At 43.8% G+C, this 23881-nt stretch overlaps 1 protein-coding gene across 1 annotated transcript in view; it reads right to left on the bottom strand.

Annotated features, from left to right (window-relative positions):
* LOC124802953 (dipeptidyl aminopeptidase-like protein 6) overlaps positions 1 to 23881 on the bottom strand; it is a 765226-nt gene that overhangs the window by 25142 nt on the left and 716203 nt on the right. The window contains exons 13-14 of the mRNA XM_047264042.1: positions 10486 to 10815; positions 952 to 1146 (exon numbers count right to left, since the gene is read on the bottom strand). Of these exons, the coding sequence (XP_047119998.1) occupies positions 952 to 1146; positions 10486 to 10815 (525 nt within the window). The remainder of the gene's footprint in view (positions 1 to 951; positions 1147 to 10485; positions 10816 to 23881) is intronic.

Below are 23881 nucleotides of genomic sequence, written 5' to 3'. Positions count from 1 at the left end.
GTGCCCTTTGAAAGGAACCATCCCGGCATTTGCCTGGAGCGATTTAGGGAAATCACGGAAAACCTAAATCAAGATGGCCGGACGCGGGATTGAACCGTCGTCCTCCCGAATGCGAGTCCAGTGTCTAACCACTGCGCCACCTCGCTCGGTTAGTAGATGTAACTGGCGACGAAGTGTTGTCTATGTTTCCAGCATGACGAAATGCAAGAGATAGTGAGTGCTTCATGTACGTTCTGTCACTGAGAGTGATAGTTTTTTAAATATAATAGATTTCACGTATGTTTTATCACAAGGAGTAATAGTTTCCTTAAATGTTTTGTCACAGAGAGTAATAGTTTTCTTAAATGGTTTGTCACAGAGAGCAATAGTTTTCTTAAATATTATCGAAATAAATCAGAATGATAATTGAAGTTCTCTCTTAGCGTTATTTAGTATCCTTCATCCATACCACTACGACAATGGCTATATTCTATGAATTTTCAATCCAGGCATATCAGTGTATGCGTTATGCACTTCATGCGACTAACTGAATTCATAGTATCGAAAAAAGAAAGTCTTATCGACCCTAGTGTGCACGTATTGTTCCGTGGCCATTCACCGATGTTGCGTTATCCGTTGCTTCATTTTTAAATTAGAATACTAAATTTTCTAGCGGGTTTGATTACTCATATCTCAATTTATCGGGCCTAATTGAAAGAATTAGACACACAGCGGTAGAAATGGGAACCATGGAGCACTGCGTCCGCTTATATCAAAGGGAGATACTTCTTACATGAAAATTAATCAGCTTAACAAACAAGGGGTAGACTTTCAAGGTGTCATTAAGCTGCTGTATTCTATCCTGAGACAAGTTGGCCACAACTGTTGCATGTGGCCCTAGATATCCTGGATACTGGTGCTGGAACGGAGTTAATAAGTTTGTGTGTCACCGGTAAAGGTGTGCGGACTCACTCAGTGACTTCAATCTGGTCGTCGACCTCGACGGAACCGAGCCTCAGGTAGACCTCGTGCAGCAGTTGGTAGCCCTGCCCGCCTGAGCCGCGGCCGTCGATCTGCGCCACGATGAAGTCGCGGTTGCTGGCCAGGAACGTGCTCCAGTCCAGCTTCCAGCGCTCCGTCACCAGCTGCGTGCCCGGGCCGCCGTACCTGCAATGCGACGCGCCGTTTCTGTATTTACACATGTTCAGTCAGCAGTAGCCTGTCTGATTGAAGTACTTTCAAGAGTAAGGTAATTAATACAAAACAGTGAAGATCACTGTACTACGCTTGTAGAAGTTAGTGAGTACAAGGATGGCGTCGGGACTGCAACTGGAAAGTGTGGCAGCTCCATTAACGTTCTCTGCGTTGTTGTTGTTGTTGTTGTTGTGATCTTGTCACAAGACTCCATGATACTCTGTCACGATCTCCGAATAGCTACCGGGATCCCGGGTTCGATTCCAGGCGGGGTCAGGGATTTTCTATGCCTCGTGATGACTGGGTGTTGTGTGATGTCCTTAGGTTAGTTAGGTTTAAGTAGTTCTGAGTTCTAGGGGACTGATGACCATAGCTGTTAAGTCCCATAGTGCTCGGAGCCATTTTTGAATACGGTGAGCCCTTGACGTCTCAGAATGTATCCTATCAACCGATCCCTTCTTCTAGTCAGGTAGTTCTACAAATTCTATTCAATACGTTAGTTACATGCCCTACGCACCTAATCTTCAACATTCTTCCGTGGCACCACTTTCTAAATCCCCTATTCTCTTCTTGTCTAAACTGTTTATCGTCCATGTTTCACTTTCATACATGGCTACTCTTGATAGAAATACCTCCAGAAAACAATTGGTAACAATTAATTTACATTCTATGTTAACAAATTCCTCTTCTTCGGAATGCTTTTCTTACCATTGCCAGGCTACATTTTATATCTTCTCTCGTGTTCCTCCATTTCTCCAGAACCCATCATCATTTACTTTGCTGCCCAAATAGCAAAAATTATCTACTGCTTTAAGTCTCTAGTTTCCTAATCTAATTTCCTCAGCACCACTTGTTTTTATTCGACTACTTTCCATTATTCTTGTTTTGCTTTTGTTGTTCATTTTATACCCTCTATTCAAGACGTGTCCATTCTGTTCAACTGCTCTTCCAAGTCCTGACAGAATTACAATGTCATTTGAAACTCAAATTTTTACTTCTTCTTCCTGAATTTTAATTCCTACCCCAAATTTTTCTTTGGTTTCCCTTACTGCTTGTTCAAGGTACAGATTGAATAACATCGGGGATAGGAAAATAGCGGAACAGGAAGGGATGATTAGAGCCCATTAGGATAGTGCTAGGGTCCGCAGCTCGTGGTCGTGCGGTAGCGTTCTCGCTTCCCGTGCCCGGGTTCCCGGGTTCGATTCCCGGCGGGGTCAGGGATTTTCTCTGCCTCGTGATGACTGGGTGTTGTGTGATGTCCTTAGGTTAGTTAGGTTTAAGTAGTTCTAAGTTCTAGGGGATTGATGGCCGTAGATGTTAAGTCCCATAGTGCTCAGAGCCATTTGAACCATTTGATAGTGCTAGGAAGGAACAGATGAAGTTAAGGGGGGAGGAGGGTGAAGACAGGTGGGAAGTGATAGCAAGGAACAAGGGCCACAGAAAGAGAACAGTATCAGACACTTTCATAATTGGCACAAACAGTAGATTTGCCTTGCTACCTCAGTCAGCTAAGGAAGAGGCTCAAGTAGATGTAAATGTAGTCAGCACACAACAGACTTTCACTAGGAAACCAACTGTCGCAAAAAAAGTAGAAAGTAGGAGGAAAGTTCTGTTGTTAGGTAGTAGTCATGAAAGAGGCGTGGGCCACATCCTGCAGGAAGAATGAGGTGACAAGTACCAAGTCACAAGTATTTTCAAGCCCAGTGCATGTCTTAGCTAAGTGATAGAGGATGTGGGATCGTTGTGGAAGGGTTATACAAAGCAGGATCATGTTGTGGTAGTGAGTGGAACGGGAAACAGTATTGATAGGGATCAGAGCTACAATATTGAGTGTGACCTGGTAATAATAGCATCTGCAACGAGCCATACAAATGTTGGCTTGGTTTATGCACACATGCAGTATGATCTAAGTGATAGAGGATGTAGGATCGTTGTGCAAGGGTTATACAAAGCAGGATCATGTTGTGGTAGTGAGTGGAACGCGAAACAGTATTGATAGGGATCAGGGCTACAATATTGAGTGTGACCTGGTAAAAATAGCATCTGCAACGAGCCATACAAATGTTGGCTTGGTTTATGCACACATGCAGTATGACCGGCCCCAATTGAACAGCTCTCTCAGGAGGGTCAACATGGAGCTAGATCAGCTGCTTCAAGTGGCACAGGTTTGGTTCCTGTTGATGGTATTGGTAGGTGGAACTTCACAGGACATGGCCTGCATCTCAGTAGGAAAGGGAAGGGTAAACTGGCTGGGATGATAGCAAAATCTTTAATGGGGGACACTGAAACTCATGGCAGTCCTTTTTTAGGCTAAGACCAGTGTCCAATCATCCTACATTGATTGAAATGAATCTTAATGAGAAATTCAGACAGACAGGTACTAGAAATGTGAAAATATCACAAGATTCCCATAACAGTACAGTGGAAAATAATGTTAGTATGTCACAAGATTCACATAAAAGCACAGCCAAAAATAATGTTAATATATTGTATCAGAATATCAGGGGATTAAAAAACAAAATAGAAGAGTTTCTTGCTTGTTTAGATGATTTACAAACTGAGGGTGGAATAGATGTACCACGCCTGCCTGAACATCATATAGCCACAGGTATGGAATTGGCAAATGTAGGTGGACATAAGCTTTCAGCACACGTAAGCAGAGACACTATGGAGAGAGGACGAGTTGCCATATATGTTAACATCAGTCACAGTGTGAAAAATTTTTAAACTAAAATATTTAGCGTAGAGCAACACATAGAAGCATGTGCATGTGAGCTTAAACAAAATAATGGTACTTTTATAGTTGTAGCCATTTGTAGGTCCCCATTGGCAAATTTTCAAATATTTTTGAAAACCTTGGATTCTTTGTTGTGCTTCCTGTCGGACAAAGGAAAGAAAATTATTGTTTTGGGGATTTCAAAGTAGATTTTTTGAAAGAGTCCGATAGAAAGCTTGACCTCGAAGTATTACCTGATTCTTTCAATTTGACATCAGTTATTGATTTTCCTGCTTGGGTGGTAGAGGAAAGCAGCATACTGATAGATAACGGTTCAATCAATACACGAGCGTTAGGTAAATTGTCGGTGAAATCAAATGAGAATCTCTGAAGGGAAGCAGATTTTCTTTTAGAGAAAAACTATTGGGAAAGATTAGAGAACCGACATTTTCGACAGAATGCAGACGTTATACTGTAAATGTCATGTACAAGGGAAGCAGATTTTCTTTTCGAGAAATACTATTGGGAAAGATTAGAGAACCGATATTTTCGAAAGAATGCATACGTTATACTGTACATATCACGTACGGACCTCGAAGACAAAGTAACCTGCCTCCCACTTCCCCCCCGCCCACCTCCCGGCTATTCATCGTATAATGGTTTCTGGAGTATATATATAGATACAGATATAACGCTTTTCATTGTGCTTGACTTCAAATTGTGTCGTGTATTTAGTGCTTGTCACACTTTCACGTGCTCCAGGGTGACATTGTATGATCTAAGACACTAACCTAGGTGGAAAGCAGTCTTGACTGATATGTTTTCGAATCCAACCCTAGAATGGAAGTTCATTGGGCCTAACCTCAAAAATTCGCGGATGTAAAACTAACGGAACATCTGTAGGAAAAGGGGGAAAACCTTGGGGGTATCGTGTTCAAATGGTTCAAATGGCTCTGAGCACTATGGGACTCAACTGCTGTGGTCATAAGTCCCCTAGAACTTAGAACTACTTAAACCTAACTAACCTAAGGACATCACACACATCCATGCCCGAGGCAGGATTCGAACCTGCGACCGTAGCGGTCGTGCGGTTCCAGACTGTAGCGCCTTTAACCGCTCGGCCACTCCGGCCGGCTGTATCGTGTTCAGAGGGTGCATTCTTCGCCACAAACTCCTCACCAGGTGCTGTAAACAGCGTACCTTCAGTTACTGTTCAGCAGCACGAGATGGAATTATAGCCGGCCGGAGTGGCCGTGCGGTTCTAGGCTCTACAGTCTGGAACCGAGCGACCGCTACGGTCGCAGGTTCGAATTCTGCCTCAGGCATGGATGTGTGTGATGTCCTTAGGTTAGTTAGGTTTAATTAGTTCTAAGTTCTAAGCGACTGATGACCTCAGAAGTTAAGTCGCATAGTGCTCAGAGCCATTTGAGCCATTTTTTGCTCAGAGCCATGTGAACCATTTGGAATTATATCCACGGAGAGTAGCAGCACTGTGTGCTGTAATTGGCGATCGTTATGGTTAATTACTGGTGGTAATAGGAATGTGAGTGAACAATGTAAATATCACAACGAGAAGTAATATAAAACATCTATACTCTCCCATGTATTGTCCGTCGCTACCACATAAAAATTTGTATGTTCTAGAGAGTAAACAATAAGGTGGCAAATCGGATATATGAGAACGCCTGAAGGCCCTAATCTGGCACGGCTAAAGAAGCGAATGATCTAACGAACATTATAAGCGTGGCAGGTATTATGACCGTTGTTCTATCACAAACCTTAAAGGCTTAAACAGTGTACAAACTCTTAATTCTTTGTGTTATTCTTGTATTATTTTTGCTAATACACAGTTGACCAAGACTAGCGAAATTTCGTTTTGATTTCAAAGGCGTTAGACAAATATATGATAAAGATAATAATAATAACAGTAATGACAATGATAATAATATCAGTGTATTAGCGGAGTATTAGTGTGATATATCTGTGATGTGAGTATAATGTTGAGCTCTAATACTTTCAACGAATTCCCAGTTATCTGAATTGGGATTGAAGAGGATGAGGCAGGGGGGGCGGGGGTGAGGGTTTCCAAATGGGACATAAGTGGTAGTATGTGTTGTCTACACTTGGTCAGTGTTTAACACGTACAGCACGGTGCCCGTACGCCATACGGGCGCGGCCGCCCTGACGGTGGCGACGGCGCCCGTATACCGTACGGGCGAGCCTTTATTTGGCTCCGTAAGCGCGTTTAGCGGGTCTCCGAAGCAGTTTCGTCAACTAATGTGGAGGTAGTTCATTCTTCTTCCGAAAGAGCCAAGCACTTATCGGCTATCTGATCCTGGGAGCGGCTGTGAGCACTGCAAAGACGAAGTTACCTGCAGTTCATTCACAGGTGTTTATGATCGTGAAAATATCGCGCAGCGAGTTAACGGAGGCAGAGATCTTAGATATTCTTTATGGAGATGAAGGATCTGAAGTTGATGATTCTGACAAAGAGGATTCGTACTGTCTAGACGAAAGTACAAGTGAAGATTCAGGTATGTATGTGTCTCAATTGTTTATAAAGTGAAGAGTTCATTACCGCATTCTGTATTGTGTGTAGTGTTCATTACTTCACTTGAATTTAGTACCTCTTAGTACCAACCTTAGCATTATTTTGTTTTCTATTCACAGTCTGGTACAGACCATCAGTCACCATCTGTGGTACCTGGTCGTGTGTGGCTCACTGAGCACAAAGAGCAAGATTGGTCAGAACTAGACGATCAGCCAGCACTGCCGGATTTCCAGGAAGAAGTCGCCGTAGCATCGCATTTTTCAGGTGCCACTGAGGAGCTTCAATATTTTAGTTATTTCTTTGATGACGACCTTATTCGGCTCATCAAAAGTGAAACGAATCGGTACGCTGGTAACGTTATTACGGCAATGAAACGCAACGGTAGCCTGAAAATAAACTCTAGTTGGCATAAGTGGTCTGCAGTAAAACTGCAAGAGATTTACTGGTTTTTCAGTATTATTTTGCATATGTGCGTCGTCAAATTGCCGAAAATCAGTGATTATTGGTCAACAGACCCGTTTTTGCAGACAGGATTTGCGAGTAAATTGTGGAGTCGCCATCGATTTTGCGCTATATTGTCGACGTTACACTTGAATGACAATGCTACGTTGATTAGCAGAGGCGGAGAAAAGCATGACCCACTTCACAAAGTGAGGCCTTTTTTCGATTTCTTTGTGAATAAAAGCAAAAGTAGTTTTCATCCAGGCATGAATTTGACATTAGATGAGGCAATGTGTCCCTTTCGTGGTAGAATAGGCTTCAGAGTATACATGAAAAACAAACCCAATAAATATGGGATAAAACTGTATGCTCTCTGCGATTCATCAACTGGTTATATGCTAAACTGTGATGTATATACAGGTTCTGCAGGGAATGTTGACAATAGTATCCAGGGCCATGTAAAACGGTTGTGTTCACAGTACTTTGGCGAAGGTCATTGCATTTATATGGATAGGTACTACACCAGTCCATCTCTTTCGGACATATTGTGGGAAAATAAAACTCTTGGACTGGGAACTGTAATAAAAAACAGGAAAGGTTTGCCATGAATATTCAAAACACTAAAACTAAAAAAAGGTCAGATAGTATTTCAAAGAAAACGCCACCTCTTGGCAGTGAAGTGGAAGTCAAAACGAGATGTTTTTTGTCTTTCCACAAAGCATAAGTCTACTAGCACTAGTATTCAAGTGAGGGCCAAAGGTGGAATAGCAGAAATTGTAAAGCCAGACGTTATTATTGATTACAATAAGAATGAAGCTGGGGTTGACAGAGCACATCTGTTCTCCAGCTATTATCCGTTTGCCCGAAAAACTTTAAAGTGGTGGAAACAGCTGTTTTTCCATTTGTTTATCGTGTCAAATGTCAACAGTTTTATTTTATACAAAGAGAAGACTAGGAAGAATGTATCCCTAGTAGACTTTATTCACAAAGTGGGGAAGAAATTGGCTCAGAATGGCGGAAATATTTTTCAGCAACAAGCCGCTTCATCCTCACAAATTGAGAGGACATTTGCAAGGCACTTTCCAGAGAAGGTGCCACCCACTGCAAACAAGGTGAATACTACTAGGTATTGCAAAGTACGTTCAGACAGGGGGAAGAAATATACGGGTAAGCGCATCAGTAAGGAAAGTAGATGGTGGTGCAAGGACTGTGGCGCTTGGCCTTTACGTCCCACAGTGTTTCTAGGATTTTCATACAAAGGCTAACTACATCCGAACTATTAAAATACTCTAGTTTACAGGTACCTGCAGTTAGACATTCCAGCGATATTTTTTTTAAAATTTAGATACAGTATAATGGCATTACTCAAGAGAGAGATCATGTAAAACTTTTTTGTCCACGACATTTCTGTGTTTTCTTTTTTAAATTATAACACCCATTTGTATTTTATATTGTAAAATAAACTCACATTCATGTAAAGCTCTTACGTTTTACTTTTAAATAGTGCAAGAACCATATTCCTATCATTTTTCTGTTCCTTGCAATCTAATTCCAAACATCCATTAAATATGCCAGTTCACAGCCAAGTGCCGGGTGTAAAGAGGGCAGTGTTGAAAGTGTTAAAACAGTGCTCACAGACCACCACAAATTTAAAAAAAGAAATGGTAAGATCAGAACCGCATCTCATCTCCTGTCTTATGACAAGTGGTTATAAGCAGAGTCTGCAAAGCTGCCGATCTGACCACTGAACAAACTGAACGGGTATCATCCGACGTCCGCCCTGAAGAGATTCAATGAATAATATAGAACAATTTTCGCCGGCACGGTAGCTCAGCGTGTTCGGTCAGAGGATTAGCAGCCCTCTGTAATAAAAAAAAAACTGAGTTAATCGATCAACAACGAACTTAAAAACGGATGTCTTACGACGTCCGCCCCGAGCAGATGCAACGAACAATAGCGAACAAAGTGAGATTTAAAAAAGAGAGTCAATCCTAAGGGCCCGGGTTCGATTTTAGTCTTGGTCGGAGATTTTATCCTCTCAGGGACTGGATGTTGTGTTATACTAATCATCATCATTTCATCTCCATCGACGCACAAGTCGCCGAATTGGCGTCAAATCGAAAGACTTGCACCCGTCGAATGGTCTACCCGACGGGAGGCTCTAGTTACACGACATTTACATAATTAAAGTGCAGCTACTCACAGAGGTCCAGTGTAGGTTGTAATTCCTTATGGCAGCGGAATTTGGTGCATGTACTAATGCGTTAATGTGGGACCGATTTAAGCTAGAAAAAATGAGAGTACCAATTTTGTCCACCAGATGGACATCTGCTACTGTGAATGAAAGAAAGACGTGTAGAAATGTTTCTATATTTAATGGATTAGGAACAGGACGTGGGCAGAAAAGGTCAAATAAGTGAAAATCGCATAATGTCGATTTCATTATTAACCTTTATTGCTTGTAGAATGACAGCATGGGCTTCACACCGTCATACGAACAGTGTATAGAGCCATATTTGCACATGGTAGCCAAAATTAGTATAAATTTTTGTCAGCGTAAATCCGTTCCACCCTCACCCATTTCCATATATACTAAGTTTCGCTGTCATAGGATAATTGCAACCCGCACTGTACCTCCGTGAGGACCTCAAGTTAAATTTTAGCCATCCATCATGAGGCACTAATGACATGCGTTCGCATTCAAGGCCATGATATTTCTGTCCTACACATCTCCACGAAAGACTACCCAGGAGAGTTAAAGCTGTCATAAAGTCGAAGTGTGGACACATACCGTATTGAAGTCCACTAATAGGTGTATGGATACTTTTGATCACGTAGTGCATTTGTCTGTCGGGAACTAACAGCAGCTTACGATCACTTTCTTGCTCAAGTGGATAACCCGCGTGAAACCTCCCTGGCAGATTGTGTGTGGTAGACCAGCTATGCATTCTTACGAAAGAATAATTCTTGGGTGCACTCCATATACTTGTGACTCACAATTCGCAATTTTTCACAAACACAACTTTTATTTATGTAAGTTTACAAGGTCGATGACTGAACAACAAAAGAAAGGTATCAATAACGATGCCAGTAAAAGTCTCCTAATTGAGGCAAACAAAAGTTCACTTCTAATTTTCCACAAAGGTTCGTGGTAACACACACCCACTAGTAAAAGTCCAATTCAGAGACGGAAATGTAATCTTCAGCGGTCGAAGCCCTCGAGGTCGACATCTGGAGTGAATTGAACTTCAGGCCTGGATCTACCCCTAAATAGCTGTCTCCAGCCAATCAAGTTTTGGCTTAGTGATACTTCCTGCAAGCCGTGGCTCGAGCTTCCCCTGCAGGAAGTAGTGCTCGCAATGTCTGTTTCCATTATCTTGTATGTAAATAGCCGGTGTTTACCATGGTGCTTTTGGTACGCCTTGGACATAGGCAACCCCGTCCTCTGCGGTGTAATGTGGGTCGCCGGCCCTCAGGGGCTACGTTGGCTCCGGCATAACACATATCTCTGTGCCTGACGTGTTGGACATAAGGAACTGACCACACGCGCGAGAACTATTCTCCGGTAAGTGGCGAGCGAAATTGAAGTCTCTGGGATACTCACACTTGGACGACGAGCGGGTAGCTGGTGATCTCCTCCTCGCGCAGGCCGGGCGGCAGGTGGAGGCGCACCTGGGCGAAGTAGCCGCCCGAGATCTGCACGGCGAAGGTCTTGACCTGCGGCAGCGCCATCTTGGCGGCGCGCTCGAGCAGCCGCGTGTTGTTCTGCATGTGCAGCAGCAGGCGCGGGCCGCGGGTGGCGTACAGCCGCACCGTGGGCACGCCGGGGCCCAGGCACTCGAGCGCGAAGAAGGCCACGCTCGGGCTGAAGGCGGCGTTGTGGAACAGGCACGGCCGCGACAGCAGCTCCATCACGTCCGGACGCCCGGCTGTCCTGCGCACACCGCTGTCTTAGCGCTCCCGCCCGCTGCAGCGCGCTTCGTAAACGCACCCGGCTACAGCCAACATGCGCAGAGTTTTCAAAAACACAGACGCAATCAAATTAATTTCTACACTGCTGGCCACCGTAAATGCAACACCAAGAAAGACAAGAGGTAGCACAACAAAATTTATTTTGTAGATAACATGTTGACCAAGTATCAAATGATTACGTTTACAGACGTCTGTGACATGTGGTTCCTGCCAGAGTCAGTAGCCAGAGTAGCCGCCATTGTTGGAGATCACCGCTGCCACACGTCTCGACATTGAGTCAAAGAGACGTTGGATGTGTTCCTGGGGTACAGCAGCCCAAGCAGCTTCCACACGTTGCCAAAGATCATCTGGTGTGGCAGCTGGGGATGTAATCTGGGTCACTCGTTGAGCAACCATGGACCACATGTTTTCTATCGGCGAAAGATCCGGAGAGCGAGCCGGCCAGGGAAGCAATTCAATCTGGTTATTGACGAAGAGCCCTTGGACAATGCGTGCCACGTGTGGTCGCGGATTATCCTGTTGAAATATGGCTGTGGCCAAGCCCTGAAGGTAAGGAAGGACAACTGGCTCCAGCACCTCGGATATGTAGCGCCGGCTATTTAAAGTACCGGCAGTGTGTACTAGAGGCGTGCGAGAGTAATATCCAATACCGCCCCATACCATAATACCCGGTGCAAGACCAGTGTGGCGGTGCATAATGCAGCTGTCCAGCGTCCTCTCTCCACGGTGTCTCCACACTCGAATCCGACCATCGTGGTGCTGCAGACAGAAGCGTGCCTCGTCAGTAAAGACAACATCATTCCATTCTGCGGTCCACATCCGTCTGTCATCACAGCATTGGCGACGGAGACGTCTGTGGTTCTGCGTCAATGGTAGACCAAGCAATGGACGTCTTGCGGATAGACCACTCTGCTGTAAACGGCGTCTAATGGTACGCACAGACACTGGATGATGCGTTACAGACGCAATGTGCTGTGCTATGGTTCGGGATGCACTGAGCGATCCGTCACTGCCATGCGCACAATTTGCCTATCAGCACGTGCAGTGGTGGAATGCGATCGACCACGTCGGTCCGTCGTACCCTCCTGCATCCAACGGTCACATGTCCGCATTACAGTTGTTTGGTTTCGTCCAACACGACTAGCGATTTCTCTGTATCATAATCCACAATCTCGGTAAGCCACTATCCTTCCTCTGGCGAACTCGGATACTTGATCAAAAGATGTTCACTGTTCTCTACGAGGCATAACTGATCGTCTTGTGAAACAACCACAAGGTAAACACACGTGCCGAACGTACACTCGTCGAAATCGCCAAGCCTTAAATGGCGCTATGAGGTGGCGCCACAGGCGCGCGTGACGTGCGTCTGCGCTGAAATTCTAATCAGTTGCATATCCCATCGCTGCAAACTCATGGTGTAAATTTCAATTGATTCGGATGCTTCCTTCAGGGTGTTGCATTTACGGTGGCCAGCAGTGTATTAATTTCTGAGGGAATTACATTTTGCTGGAGACGTATGAGTTTCAACTTTACCTCTGATAAAGCCAGAAGCCGAAACAATGAATTAATATTTGTGCCACAGCCAGGACTTCAACATTGGTCTTCTGCTTACTCAGCTGATGTGCTAACCACTACACCACCGTGGTATTGTGGCTGCCCCAACTACAAGGACTACCCTACTCCAACGCCTTCCTTAACACAAACTTCAGTTCACATCTTCAGACCATTTTATCTTCTTAATACGTCATGTTCTCGTTCCTCGAAAACACTGACGATTTAAGAAGGGGAAAATGGGCTGAAGGTGTGAAATGGAATTCGTTATTGCTTCTGCATCCACATCTACATGCTTACTCTGCAATTCACACTTAAGTGCCTGGCACAGGGCTCATCGAACAATTTTCATACTACTTCTCTACCATTCCAGTTTCGAATGGCACGTGGGGAAAAAGGAACACCTAAATCTTTCTACATCTACATCCATACTCCGCAAGCAACCTGACGGTGTGTGGCGGAGGGTACTTTCAGTACCTCTATCGGTTCTCCCTTCTATTCCAGTCTCGTATTGTTCGTGGAAAGAAAGATTGTCGGTATGCCTCTGTGTGGGATCTAATCTCTCTGATTTTATCCTTATGGTCTCTTCGCGAGATAAACGTAGGGGGGAGCAATATTCTGCTTGACTCCTCGGTGAAGGTATGTTCTCGAAACTTCAACAAAAGCCCGTACCGTGCTACTGAGCGTCTCTCCTGCAGAGTCTTCCACTGGAGTTTATCTATAATCTCCGTAACGTTTTCGCAATTACTAAATGATCCTGTAACGATGTGCGCTGCTCTCCGTTGGATTTTCTCTATATCTTCTATCAACCCTATCTGGTACGGATCCCACACTGCTGAGCAGTATTCAAACAGTGGGCGAACAAGCGTACTGTAACCTACTTCCTTTGTTTTCGGATTGCATTTCCTTAGGATTCTTCCAATGAATCTCAGTCTGGCATCTGCTTTACCGACGATCATCTTTAAATGATCATTCTATTTTAAATCACTCCTAATGCCTACTCCCAGATAATTTATAGAATTAACTGCTTTCCGTTCGAGCTCTCATTTATTTTATTACGATGATCATTTCTTCCTACGTAAGTGGGTGTCTACAAAATATTTTCGCATTCGGAAGAGAAAGTTGGTGATTGGAATTTCCTAAGTAGATCTCGCCGCAAAGAACACCACCTTTGCTTCAGTGACTGCCACCCCGACTCGCATATCATATCAGTGACACTCTCACCCCTATTGCGCGATAACACGAAACGAGCTGCCCGTCTTTGCACTTTTTCGATGTCCTCCGTAAATCCTATCTGGCAAGGACCCCACACTGCGCAGCAGTATTCCAGCAGAGGACATACAAGCGTAATGTAGGCTCTCTCTTTGGTGGGTTTGTCGCATCTTCTAAGTGTTGTGCCAACAAAGCGCAGTCTTTGTTTCGCCTTCCCGACAATATTATCTATGTGGTCTTTCCAATTTAAGTGCGAATCTTATCGTTGATGTCCTTTCTCCTAGAATTTTTATTCCGCTTTTGAACCTTCCTTTTATTGCTTTTTCGATGTATAGATTGAACAGTAGAGGCGAAAGATTACATCCATTTATTATACCCATTTTAACCCGAGCACTTCGTTCTAGAGGGACTCTTCCATTTCCCCCTTGGTTCTTGTACATGTTGAATATTATCCTTCTGTCCCTGTTGCATACCCCTGTTTCCCTCAGAATTTCGAACATCTGTGGTGCCTTTATCTTTACTATAGCGAAAACTATCGTCCTTTAACAGACTCTCAATTTTCTTTTCTATTCTTCTGTGTACTATTCTTGTCAGCAAGTTGGATGCACGAGCTGTTAGGCTGAATGTGCGATAATTCTCGCACTTGGTTCTTGCAATCTTGGGAATGGTGTGGTCGAGATTTTCACGGAAGTCAGATGATACTTCGTAGACTAATACATTCTACACACCATCGTGAATAGTCTTTTTCTTGCTACTTCCGATAATGATTTTGGAAATTCTGATGGAATGTTATCTATCCCTTCTGCCTTATTTCTTACTATATAATATTACTCTTGCATTGTGTTTACTCAGTATCAGGAATTCTCAGTAAGGTGATATGATAAGAATGTTTGTGTTCTCTTAAGTTACTTGGATAGCTGCGATTCGCAGAGACAATTTTCGAACTAGAGCAAATTATTTTCTCTGCAACACTCATCCTGAAGAGTTGCGAAAAGATCTCAATTAAAAGACAGTACTATATTGAAAATAACTGAACTGTCACCTCATATGAACTGGGTGCAATATTGTGGGAATCACTTAGTGTATGTGGAAATAATCTCGTTAGTGCGTATAATGGCATATTTATATGTATTCCATCCTATTGTTGTTGTTGTTGTGGTCTTCAGTCCTGAGACTGGTTTGATGGAGCTCTCCATGCTACTCTATCCTGTGCAAGCTTCTTCATCTCCCAATACGTACTGCAGCCTACATCCTTCTGAATCTGTTTTGTGTATTCATCTCTTGGTCTCCCTCTACGATTTTTACCCTCCACGCTGCCCTACAATACTAAATTGGTGATCCCTTGATGCCTCAGAACATGTCCTACCAACCGATCCCTTCTTCTAGTCACGTTGTGCCACAAACTCCTCTTCTCCCCAATCCTATTCAATACTTCCTCATTAGTTATGTGATCTACCCATCTAATCTTCAGCATTCTTCTGTAGCACCACATTTCAAAGGTTTCTATTCTCTTCTTGTCCAAACTATTTATCGTCCATGTTTCACTTCCATACTTGGCTACACTCCATACAATTACTTTAAGAAACAACTTCCTGACATTTAAATCTATACTCGATGTTAACAAATTTCTCTTCTTCAGAAACGCTTTCCTTGCTGTTGCCAGTCTACATTTTATATCCTCTCTATTTCGACCATCATCAGTTACTTTGCTCCCCAAATAGCAAAACTCCATTACTACTTTAAGTGTCTCATTTCCTAATCTAATTCCCTCAGCATCACCCGACTTCATTTGACTACATTCCATTATCCTCGTTTTGCTTTTGTTGATGTTCATCTTATATCCTCCTTTCAAGACACTGTCCATTACGTTCAAGTGCTCTTCCAAGTCCTTTGCTGTCTCTGATAGAATCACAATGTCATCGGCGAACCTCAAAGTTTTTATTTCTTCTCCGTGGATTTTAATACCTACTGCAAACTTTTCTTTTGTTTCCCTCACCGCCTGCTCAATATACAGATTGAATAACATCGGGGAGAGGCTACAACCCTGTCTCACTCCCTTCCCAACCACTGCTTCCCTTTCATATCTCTCGACTCTTATCACTGCCATCTGGTTTCTGTACAAATTGTAAATAGCCTTTCGCTCCCTGTATTTTACCCCTGCCACCTTCAGAATTTGAAAGAGAGTATTCCAGTCAACATTGTCAAAAGCTTTCTCCAAGTCTACAAATGCTAGAAACGTAGGTTTTCCTTTCCTTAATCTACCTTCTAAGATATGTCGTAGGGTCAGTATTGCCTCACGTGTTTTCATATTTCTACGTAATCCAAACTGATCTTCCCCGAGGTCGGCTTCTACCAATTTTTTCTATTCGTCTATAAAAGGAAACCACGGAAGCCCAGAAATGAAGTTGAGGCTGTTCAAAACGCGTGTGAGAATGTAATGCCCGGTTCAAGTTATATTAGGGATCACAACTATTCACTTCCATCCACTCCAACCAAGTTGAAGGAGGAGAACCGTAAAACTGTGGAAAGGAAGGCGGTAGACAAATGTGTGTAATACGAGTATAAGAAGAGGTTTAAGATTATGAAAAATAAGTGCACGATACAGACGCAAAAGGTGTGTCAGAAAATATTAAACTGGAATTGAAAGTGAAAAACTTGGTGAATGGTGAAATAATCTCTCCCTACACTAATTCGTAAAAGTAGAGACACGAACAAGCCTTCATTTTGTACTAAAGTTTGATTTTGTTCTCTGTATGACCCTTCAAGTCACTAGGCCAGCATTTATATTAGTCCACGCAAATAGCGGCTAGGTGTTTCAGTAAGGGAAGGAAGGCTGGGCTGACAGCGTGTGTCAAACGAGATGTGAGATGAATTGAAGAAAGTTTTGTGTGTAGTCTACGAAAGAGAGCCAGTAGATAAGTAGAAACTTTGTCTGATCTACGGAACGTTACAACAGCTGCTGTGAACTTACTAACACAAGAGATTCTTTGCATGTAATATGAGCTCACCTACCGTTCAGATGTTTGTCATGCTGCAAGAAGGGAGCTTACTGAACATTTATATCTATTTTAGTAAACATTAAAAGGTCACGATTCCTTCTGCATGTATGTCAGTGATAGTACTATGTATATTCCCTGGAACAAAAATAAAATAAACGTAGTGAATCTTTTTGTATAACCCTGTATTTTACTTGAATCTAACCACACAACGATGCTGATCACGTTGCCTTGATAAAGCGAGGAGTGGGAGAAGTGATCAGCTAACGCTAAAGGATTTAATCTGAAGATCCTTTAGTTGCTCTCGAAATTTTGCACAATGGTAAACAGCATGACCAAGTCCTCTCTTTCTCCTGAAAATTTTCTGATAGTAATTTTTTTACTTGTTAATAACTTTTAGCGTGGGCTCAAAACAGCAAAGCTAGGGGGACAGCAGTGCGTCATTTGCAATATACGAATACCCTCGCTGTATTTGTTAGATGTGCAGTTAAAGGCAAAACTCAACTATCTGGGAAGAGTGCTTCAGGTGAGATTAAATTGTGTGCAAAAAATACAGACCGCCGTACTGTTCAATTCATTTCACATCTGTATAAATTCTACTCAGAGATTTACTGTTTTGTGGGCCATTAACTCTGGGATTACAACTCCGATCAGTGACATAAATGACTGGAACCCACAAGCTGTGCTTTAATTACCATACCAGAGACAATTATAAGTGTCATTTTTCTTATAATTGTCGCATACCTCGTGCCTGTGGCTTTTGGTCCTGACTGAGCCATAAAAGACAATGAACGAGATTTTCTGTTTCCGCCCTCTACAGAGAGGCATCAAGTCGCATTCTTTCCCATGACAACTCAAGTAACACACAGAATGTCAAACTTGGAAATGTTAGCCTTACCTTCCCATGCAATCGATTCTAAAAATGTCTCATGGAGTCTACACTGAGATGACAACGGTGTCATGGGATAACGGTAAGCACATTCACACATGGTGCTAGTATCGCATACACAAAATATGAAAGGGCAATGCAGTGGCGGAGCTGTCACTTTTAGTGAGGTAAAAATGGAAATGTCGTGTGGCTAGGGCCTCCCGGCGGGTAGACCGCTCGCCTGGCGCAGGTCTTTCGATTTGACGCCACTTCGGCGACCTGCACGTCGATGGGGATGAAACGATGATGATTAGGACAGCACAACACCCAGTGCCACAGCGGAGAAAATCTCCGACCCAGCCGGGAATCGAACCCGGGCCCTTAGGATTGACAGTCTGTCACGCTGACCACTCAGCTACCGGGGGCGGACTTCACGCAGGCGATTCACGTGAAAAGGTTTCCGACGCCATTATGGCAACATGACGGCAATTAACAGACTCTGAACGCGGAATCGTAGTCGAAGTAAGACTCAGGGGACATTCTATTTCGGAAATCGTTATGGAATTCAATATTACGAGATCCACAGTGTCAAGAAAGTGCCGAGAATAATAAATTTCAAGCATTACCTCTCATCACAGACAACGCAGTTACCGAGTGCAGCTGAGTTTGCATACAGTTGTCAGCGCTAACTGACACGCTGAAAGTTTACCGTCTTACCTCCTTGCCTAGGGACGCCAGACGAAAGTTGATGTCAAGCCCTGAATCAAAATTGCGCAACGGATAACTGGGGAGGGGAGCTTGAGAGCGCTACCTAGAGAGCGTGCCCTTTCTGTACGATACTAGGCAAGGGGCTGGAGGGCTCACACGCTGATGTGTGGGTCCCTGCATTCTATAGCTTTTATTTTAAATAAATTCCTTTAACTTGACTTCTTTGTTATTTTTAAGGTATGTTAAAGATTGAAGACAGTTGATTTTCTATTTATTTTAAGCATTATCACGCGACTTTACACCGATAGCAGAAATTGTTTCAGTATACAGATATTACAAATTTTCAACTAATAGCTCGGGTATATTATATACTAATCTGCACGCACATTTCTACAGGTAAGATGGAATTGCGTTGGCCAAATGTATATCAGCAAAGTCTCCCAACATTTTACATAGGACATCCACTATGTGAGGAGGATAACGGGCAAACTGGGAACTAGATACATTAACACAGGGGGTCAAACTTCCTAAATTAACGAGATCATTCATTTCCTTACACAATCCGAAGCTGGAAATAAAAGAATTAGTACAAATATTCAAATGCCTGTCTTCCATGCGTGAACATTGAGACAGACGCACTGAGGGCACGTCTGCTCACTTACCCGTCTTCTGTAACACTCCTAAGAATATGGCGGGCACCCGGAGGTCTTCCTGGGCCCCGGTGGAGGGGGTGGTCGAAACACTTGGCCGTGACCAACCTCTCCACCCAAAATCTTGTGACACTGGAAAGTCTTTGACTTTTACCTGCCTGTGCTGTCTCTCTGATCCCCTAGCCATGAGTAAGGTTGGCACTGCTATACTACAGAACTACTTCCCAACAAATATTCGGCCACGCTTTACGGAAAGGTGTGAGGAGGATTAGAAAAGTTCATGTGCAGATTCACATACACGTACAAGAAATGCATAATACACGACACATATAAGTACGTATTATGAAGCCTGACATTTCTTTCCACCCGTCCTCATGGGTTCTGTAGCACCCGCGGCCGGCCGCGTCGTGTAATAAAATTGGCTGCGGAGCCGCCTCTGTTTCTATTTCCCGGTGCGAGCGAGCAGCGAACCGTGCTGCTTATAGAGCGGAAACTACTGTTCCGTTTCAACTCAACACTGCTTGAAACAACCGCAGAAATCAGTGTGGAATGTACGATGAACGTGTCTGCTGGGACAATGCGACGAAATGTGCCGCTAAGGGACTCTGACTGCAGGCGACCGACGCGAGTGCCTTCGCTTACAGAACATCGCTTGCAGCGCCTCTCCTGTGTTCGTGGCAATATCGGCTGGACCTCAGACGACTGGAAAACCGTGGTCTGGTCAGGTGAACCCCAATTTCAGTTGGTAAGAGCTGACGGTAGGGTTCGAGTGTGGCGCAGACGAGACGAAGCCATCCACCCAAGTTGTCGCAAGGCACTGTGCAAGCTGGTGGTGGTTCCAAGACGAGGTGGGCTGTGTCTTCATGGAATGGACTGTCTCATATGGTACAACTGAACCGATCATTGATAGGAGGTGGTTATGTTCGACTACTTGCAGAGCATTTCAAATGGTTCAAATGGCTCTAAGCACCATGGGACTTAACATCTGAGGTCATCAGTCCCCTAGACTTAGAACTACTTAAACCTAACAAACCTAAGAACATCATACACATCCATGCCAGAGGCAGGATTCGAACCTGCGACCGTAGCAGCAGCACGGTTTCGAACTGAAGCGCCTAGAACCGCTCGGCCACAGCGGCTGGCGCAGAGCATTTGCAGCCGTTCATGGACTTCGTATTCCCATGACAATGCTCCATGTCACCTGTCCACAACTGATCGCTGTTGGTTGAATATACTGGACAATGCGGCCGTGTGATTTGGCCACCCAGACCGCCCGACATGAATTTCGTCGAACATTTACGAGACGTTATCGAGAGGTCAGTTAGTGCAATAGATCCTGCACCGGCAACACTTTTGCAATTATGGACGGCTATAGACACAGCACAGCTTAGTATTTCTGTAGGCGGTTTCCAAAGACTTCAATCCATGCCTCGTTGAGCTGCTACAGTACGCCGGGCAAAAAGAGGTCCGACACGATGTGAGGAGGTACCCCATGACGTCATCTTAGTGCATATGTCAGAGAAGCCAAAATCAAGTAGAAAATGGTTCAAATGGCTCTGAGCACGATGGGACTCAACTGCTGTGGTCATAAGTCCCCTAGAACTTAGAACTACTTAAACCTAACTAACCTAAGGACGGCACACAACACCCAGCCATCACGAGGCAGAGAAAATCCCTGACCCCGCCGGGAATCGAACCCGGGAACCCGGGCGTGGGAAGCGAGAACGCTACCGCACGACCACGAGATGCGGGCAATCAAGTAGCGAATGTTTTGTGGTGAACAAAGAATAAGCTTCTTAATACTATTTTATGTAATGTAACTTACAAATTCCTTCGAAGTGCAAGTCCTTTACGAAACATTAACCTCTTTCTTAATCTGTCTGTAATTACTAAAGAAAACCCCTACATTTCACACAGTCAGTTGATTTGGACGTCTAATGCTAGTTTCAAGCAATCAGTAACTACAGATAATTTAGAGAAATCCGCAAGAAGTCCAAATTACATCTACATTTGTAGACTAATTGGCGAGCTAAAACATGAATACCACCCAAGTAACAGAGTGTTTCCCCACCTTTGAAACCCACTACAGCAGCGATTCTGCGTGCCATGGAATCTACAAGTGCACGCTAGGTTTCCAGAGGTATGCATTAGCAGACGTCTACGCACAGGCCACACAATTACGGAAAAGAGCAGGTGGTTTGCAAGCACGTAACTGGAGCCCGACGGAGTCTCAGATGTGTTCCATCGGGTTCAGATCTGGTGAATTTGGTGACATATACCGGTACATCAATGCTATTTCACTAGGATGCTCCTGAAACCATTGTAACATAATTCTGTCCTTGAGACACGAATAATCATGTTGCTGAAAGATGCCACTGCAGTCGGGGAAGACGTCGAGATAAAGGGATGCCGACAGTCCGCAATAGTTTTCACCTAGTCTACAGCTGGCATGGTGCATTCGATTACTGCGACCCAAGCGAATGTCACCCATTGCATAATATTGCCCCATCAATCCGTCTTTGTGTCGCGGTGCATGTTTCGTGTAGATCAGCCGTTCGCCTGGATGATGACGTATCTGTACCCGACCACACACGACCACCGACCTGGTGATCCATCCAACGCGTTTCAATTGATCCACAACCCAATCTTCACTATCCTGCGCTCACTGCTGTTGTGATTGACGATGCCACTGGGTTAATAAGGGAACTCGAAACAGTCTTCAGCTCTTGGGACCCATATTCAACAATCTGCTCTAATTGTTGTGCTCCAAAACAGTTGAACCTGCACCAGCGTTGTACTCTGTCTTCAGATCTGCCACAGATCGCCGCCTACCCTGACTCAAGAGCTGGCCTCCGACCTCCACGTACTGGTGCTGAAGCGTGGGCGTCCAACACACTCTGTCGCCTGCTTGTGTTTTCACCGTCCTTCAATCATTTTCCGTAGATGTTCACACAGCCGACCGAGATATTCGTTCCCAGGCGTAGGGCCATAACCATCCTTGTTTTGATGAAGTCGCTTATATCAGTGCATTTGACAGCTGCGACGCATATCGTCGCTAGATTACTTCTCTATTCCCTTCTACTTCGTTTATATACTTATCTTGCCGCATTACGTGCCCGCTACGAAACTGAGGCCGCATTTAATTTAGTCGGGACAGTGGACATAGTGTTTTGGCCATCAGTGTAAACGTATCAGCTGCTAGCAAAAATTATGAAGTTTAGTTGTTCATTTCCGTACACTGTCACTTAGGCACGACGTTGACGATACTACGTTCAAGTAACGACTCATTCACTTGTGTGCAGGTATAAATGTAACCAGGGCTTTATGCGTATATTTCTGACTTACCTACGCATATTCATCACTTGAAAACAACCATTGCGGTTGAAATCAAGTGATTGAGCAATATGTTTAGACTTTTGTCTGACACAACTACATGAAGAAAGATGACCCTATTGTTAATCATAGAACTTGATTTACAATTTTTTTCCTCGAATTTCAGCCAGATTCCATCACAATATGAAGGCAGAAAAACGAAAAGAGTTTAGGAGAAAATCTTTTGCACTGTTTTGCCTTTTAATTTACACTACTTACATTGTGACTTGACTTTCTTTTTCGATAATTGTGGCTGTGACCGAAGGAGCCTGAAAAGCCTTCACCGAGAAATTTCAGGGACGGAAGAAAGGTTACAAGCACAGTGGAGTGTATTGATGATAGTCGATTACTGCTGTAGGTTTTTCAGGGAATCGCCAACAATAGTATTCTAATGGCGGGCAAACAGATTGTGCCTTTATGACTTTTGTGTGAGCGAGAATTGTGAAGTAAAATCATGCATAGTATCACAAGGAAATTACAAAAAAGTAGGTTAAAAGCTAAAGCTAAATTAAATCCCATTAAATTTCATGACAGTATCGCACATTAGGACACTGAATTAGCGACTAGCCACTGGTTCGTCCTCTGGCTGAAGTGTTACTGAATGGCCAAATTGCCCAGAAGTCAATAACCTATTTTCTCATTAGAATGCCAAAACAGTTTGCTGCTTCCTACCTGCTTAGAGAGAAATGGCCATCAGGATAAAATAAGAGCTATCAAAGCTCTCACGGAAAGATTTCAGCGTTGATTTTCCCGCGTGCTACTCGAGAGTGGAACGATAGAGAGAGAGACTGAACGCAGTTCTGGGTACGGTGTAGTAATTAAAGCAAGGACAGAGAAGAGACGGCTATGGAAACGTATGAGATACTGGAGCTTATGAACAACGATGAAAATCTGAAAATGTTGGAGCTGTATGTATCTTTTCTGACGGGCATGTCCGACAGAACAGATACAACTTATACATCAGAGACTCAAACGAAGAAAGAAAAACTATACCAGACAGGGCATACAAAGTAGTGTGGAATCATTACAACAAGAAGTCTATCTCACAAAAAGCCAAATTACGCTACTACGACACGGTGGTGCTCCCTGAGGCACTGTATGCAGCAGAGACCACACTAATCCTAGGGCATACACGTATCAGACAACTAGAAAAAGTTAAACGGAAAATACTTAGGAAAATATTTGGCGCAACTAACAACAATGGAATATGGATCAAGAACCCTACGGAGGAACTATGCAAACATACGGAGTCAATCACAGAAAAGATTATACAACGCAGACTACAATTCTATCGACACGTATACAGAATGCCATCACACAGACTGACCAAACAGATCTTTCACTGGGTAACCACTAGAAACAACACATGATTGGCAGAGGTAAAAAACGATCTGAACCAACTCAATATTACACCAGACACAATAAACGACAGAATAAAATTCAGAAAAGTCATTAAGAAAAGTAAACTACATCAGATACACTGTGACAAACGAACAGGCGTAAAATGGACCGAAGAACGCAAAAAAGATCACAGCCGGAAGATGAAAGAAATATGGGCAACCAAAAAGGCAACCAAGATGAAGCCGAAGACACGAAGCCGACAAGAAGCATGGACAGAAGACCGGAAACAGAAACACAGTGAGCGAATGAGGGAAGTTTGATCAGCAAGGT

The sequence above is a fragment of the Schistocerca piceifrons genome, chromosome 6 (assembly GCF_021461385.2).
Source record: "Schistocerca piceifrons isolate TAMUIC-IGC-003096 chromosome 6, iqSchPice1.1, whole genome shotgun sequence".
NCBI classification, from domain to species: Eukaryota; Metazoa; Arthropoda; class Insecta; order Orthoptera; family Acrididae; genus Schistocerca; species Schistocerca piceifrons.
Note: the sequence above shows the minus strand (reverse complement) of the source record. Positions and strands in the feature narration are given on the sequence as shown.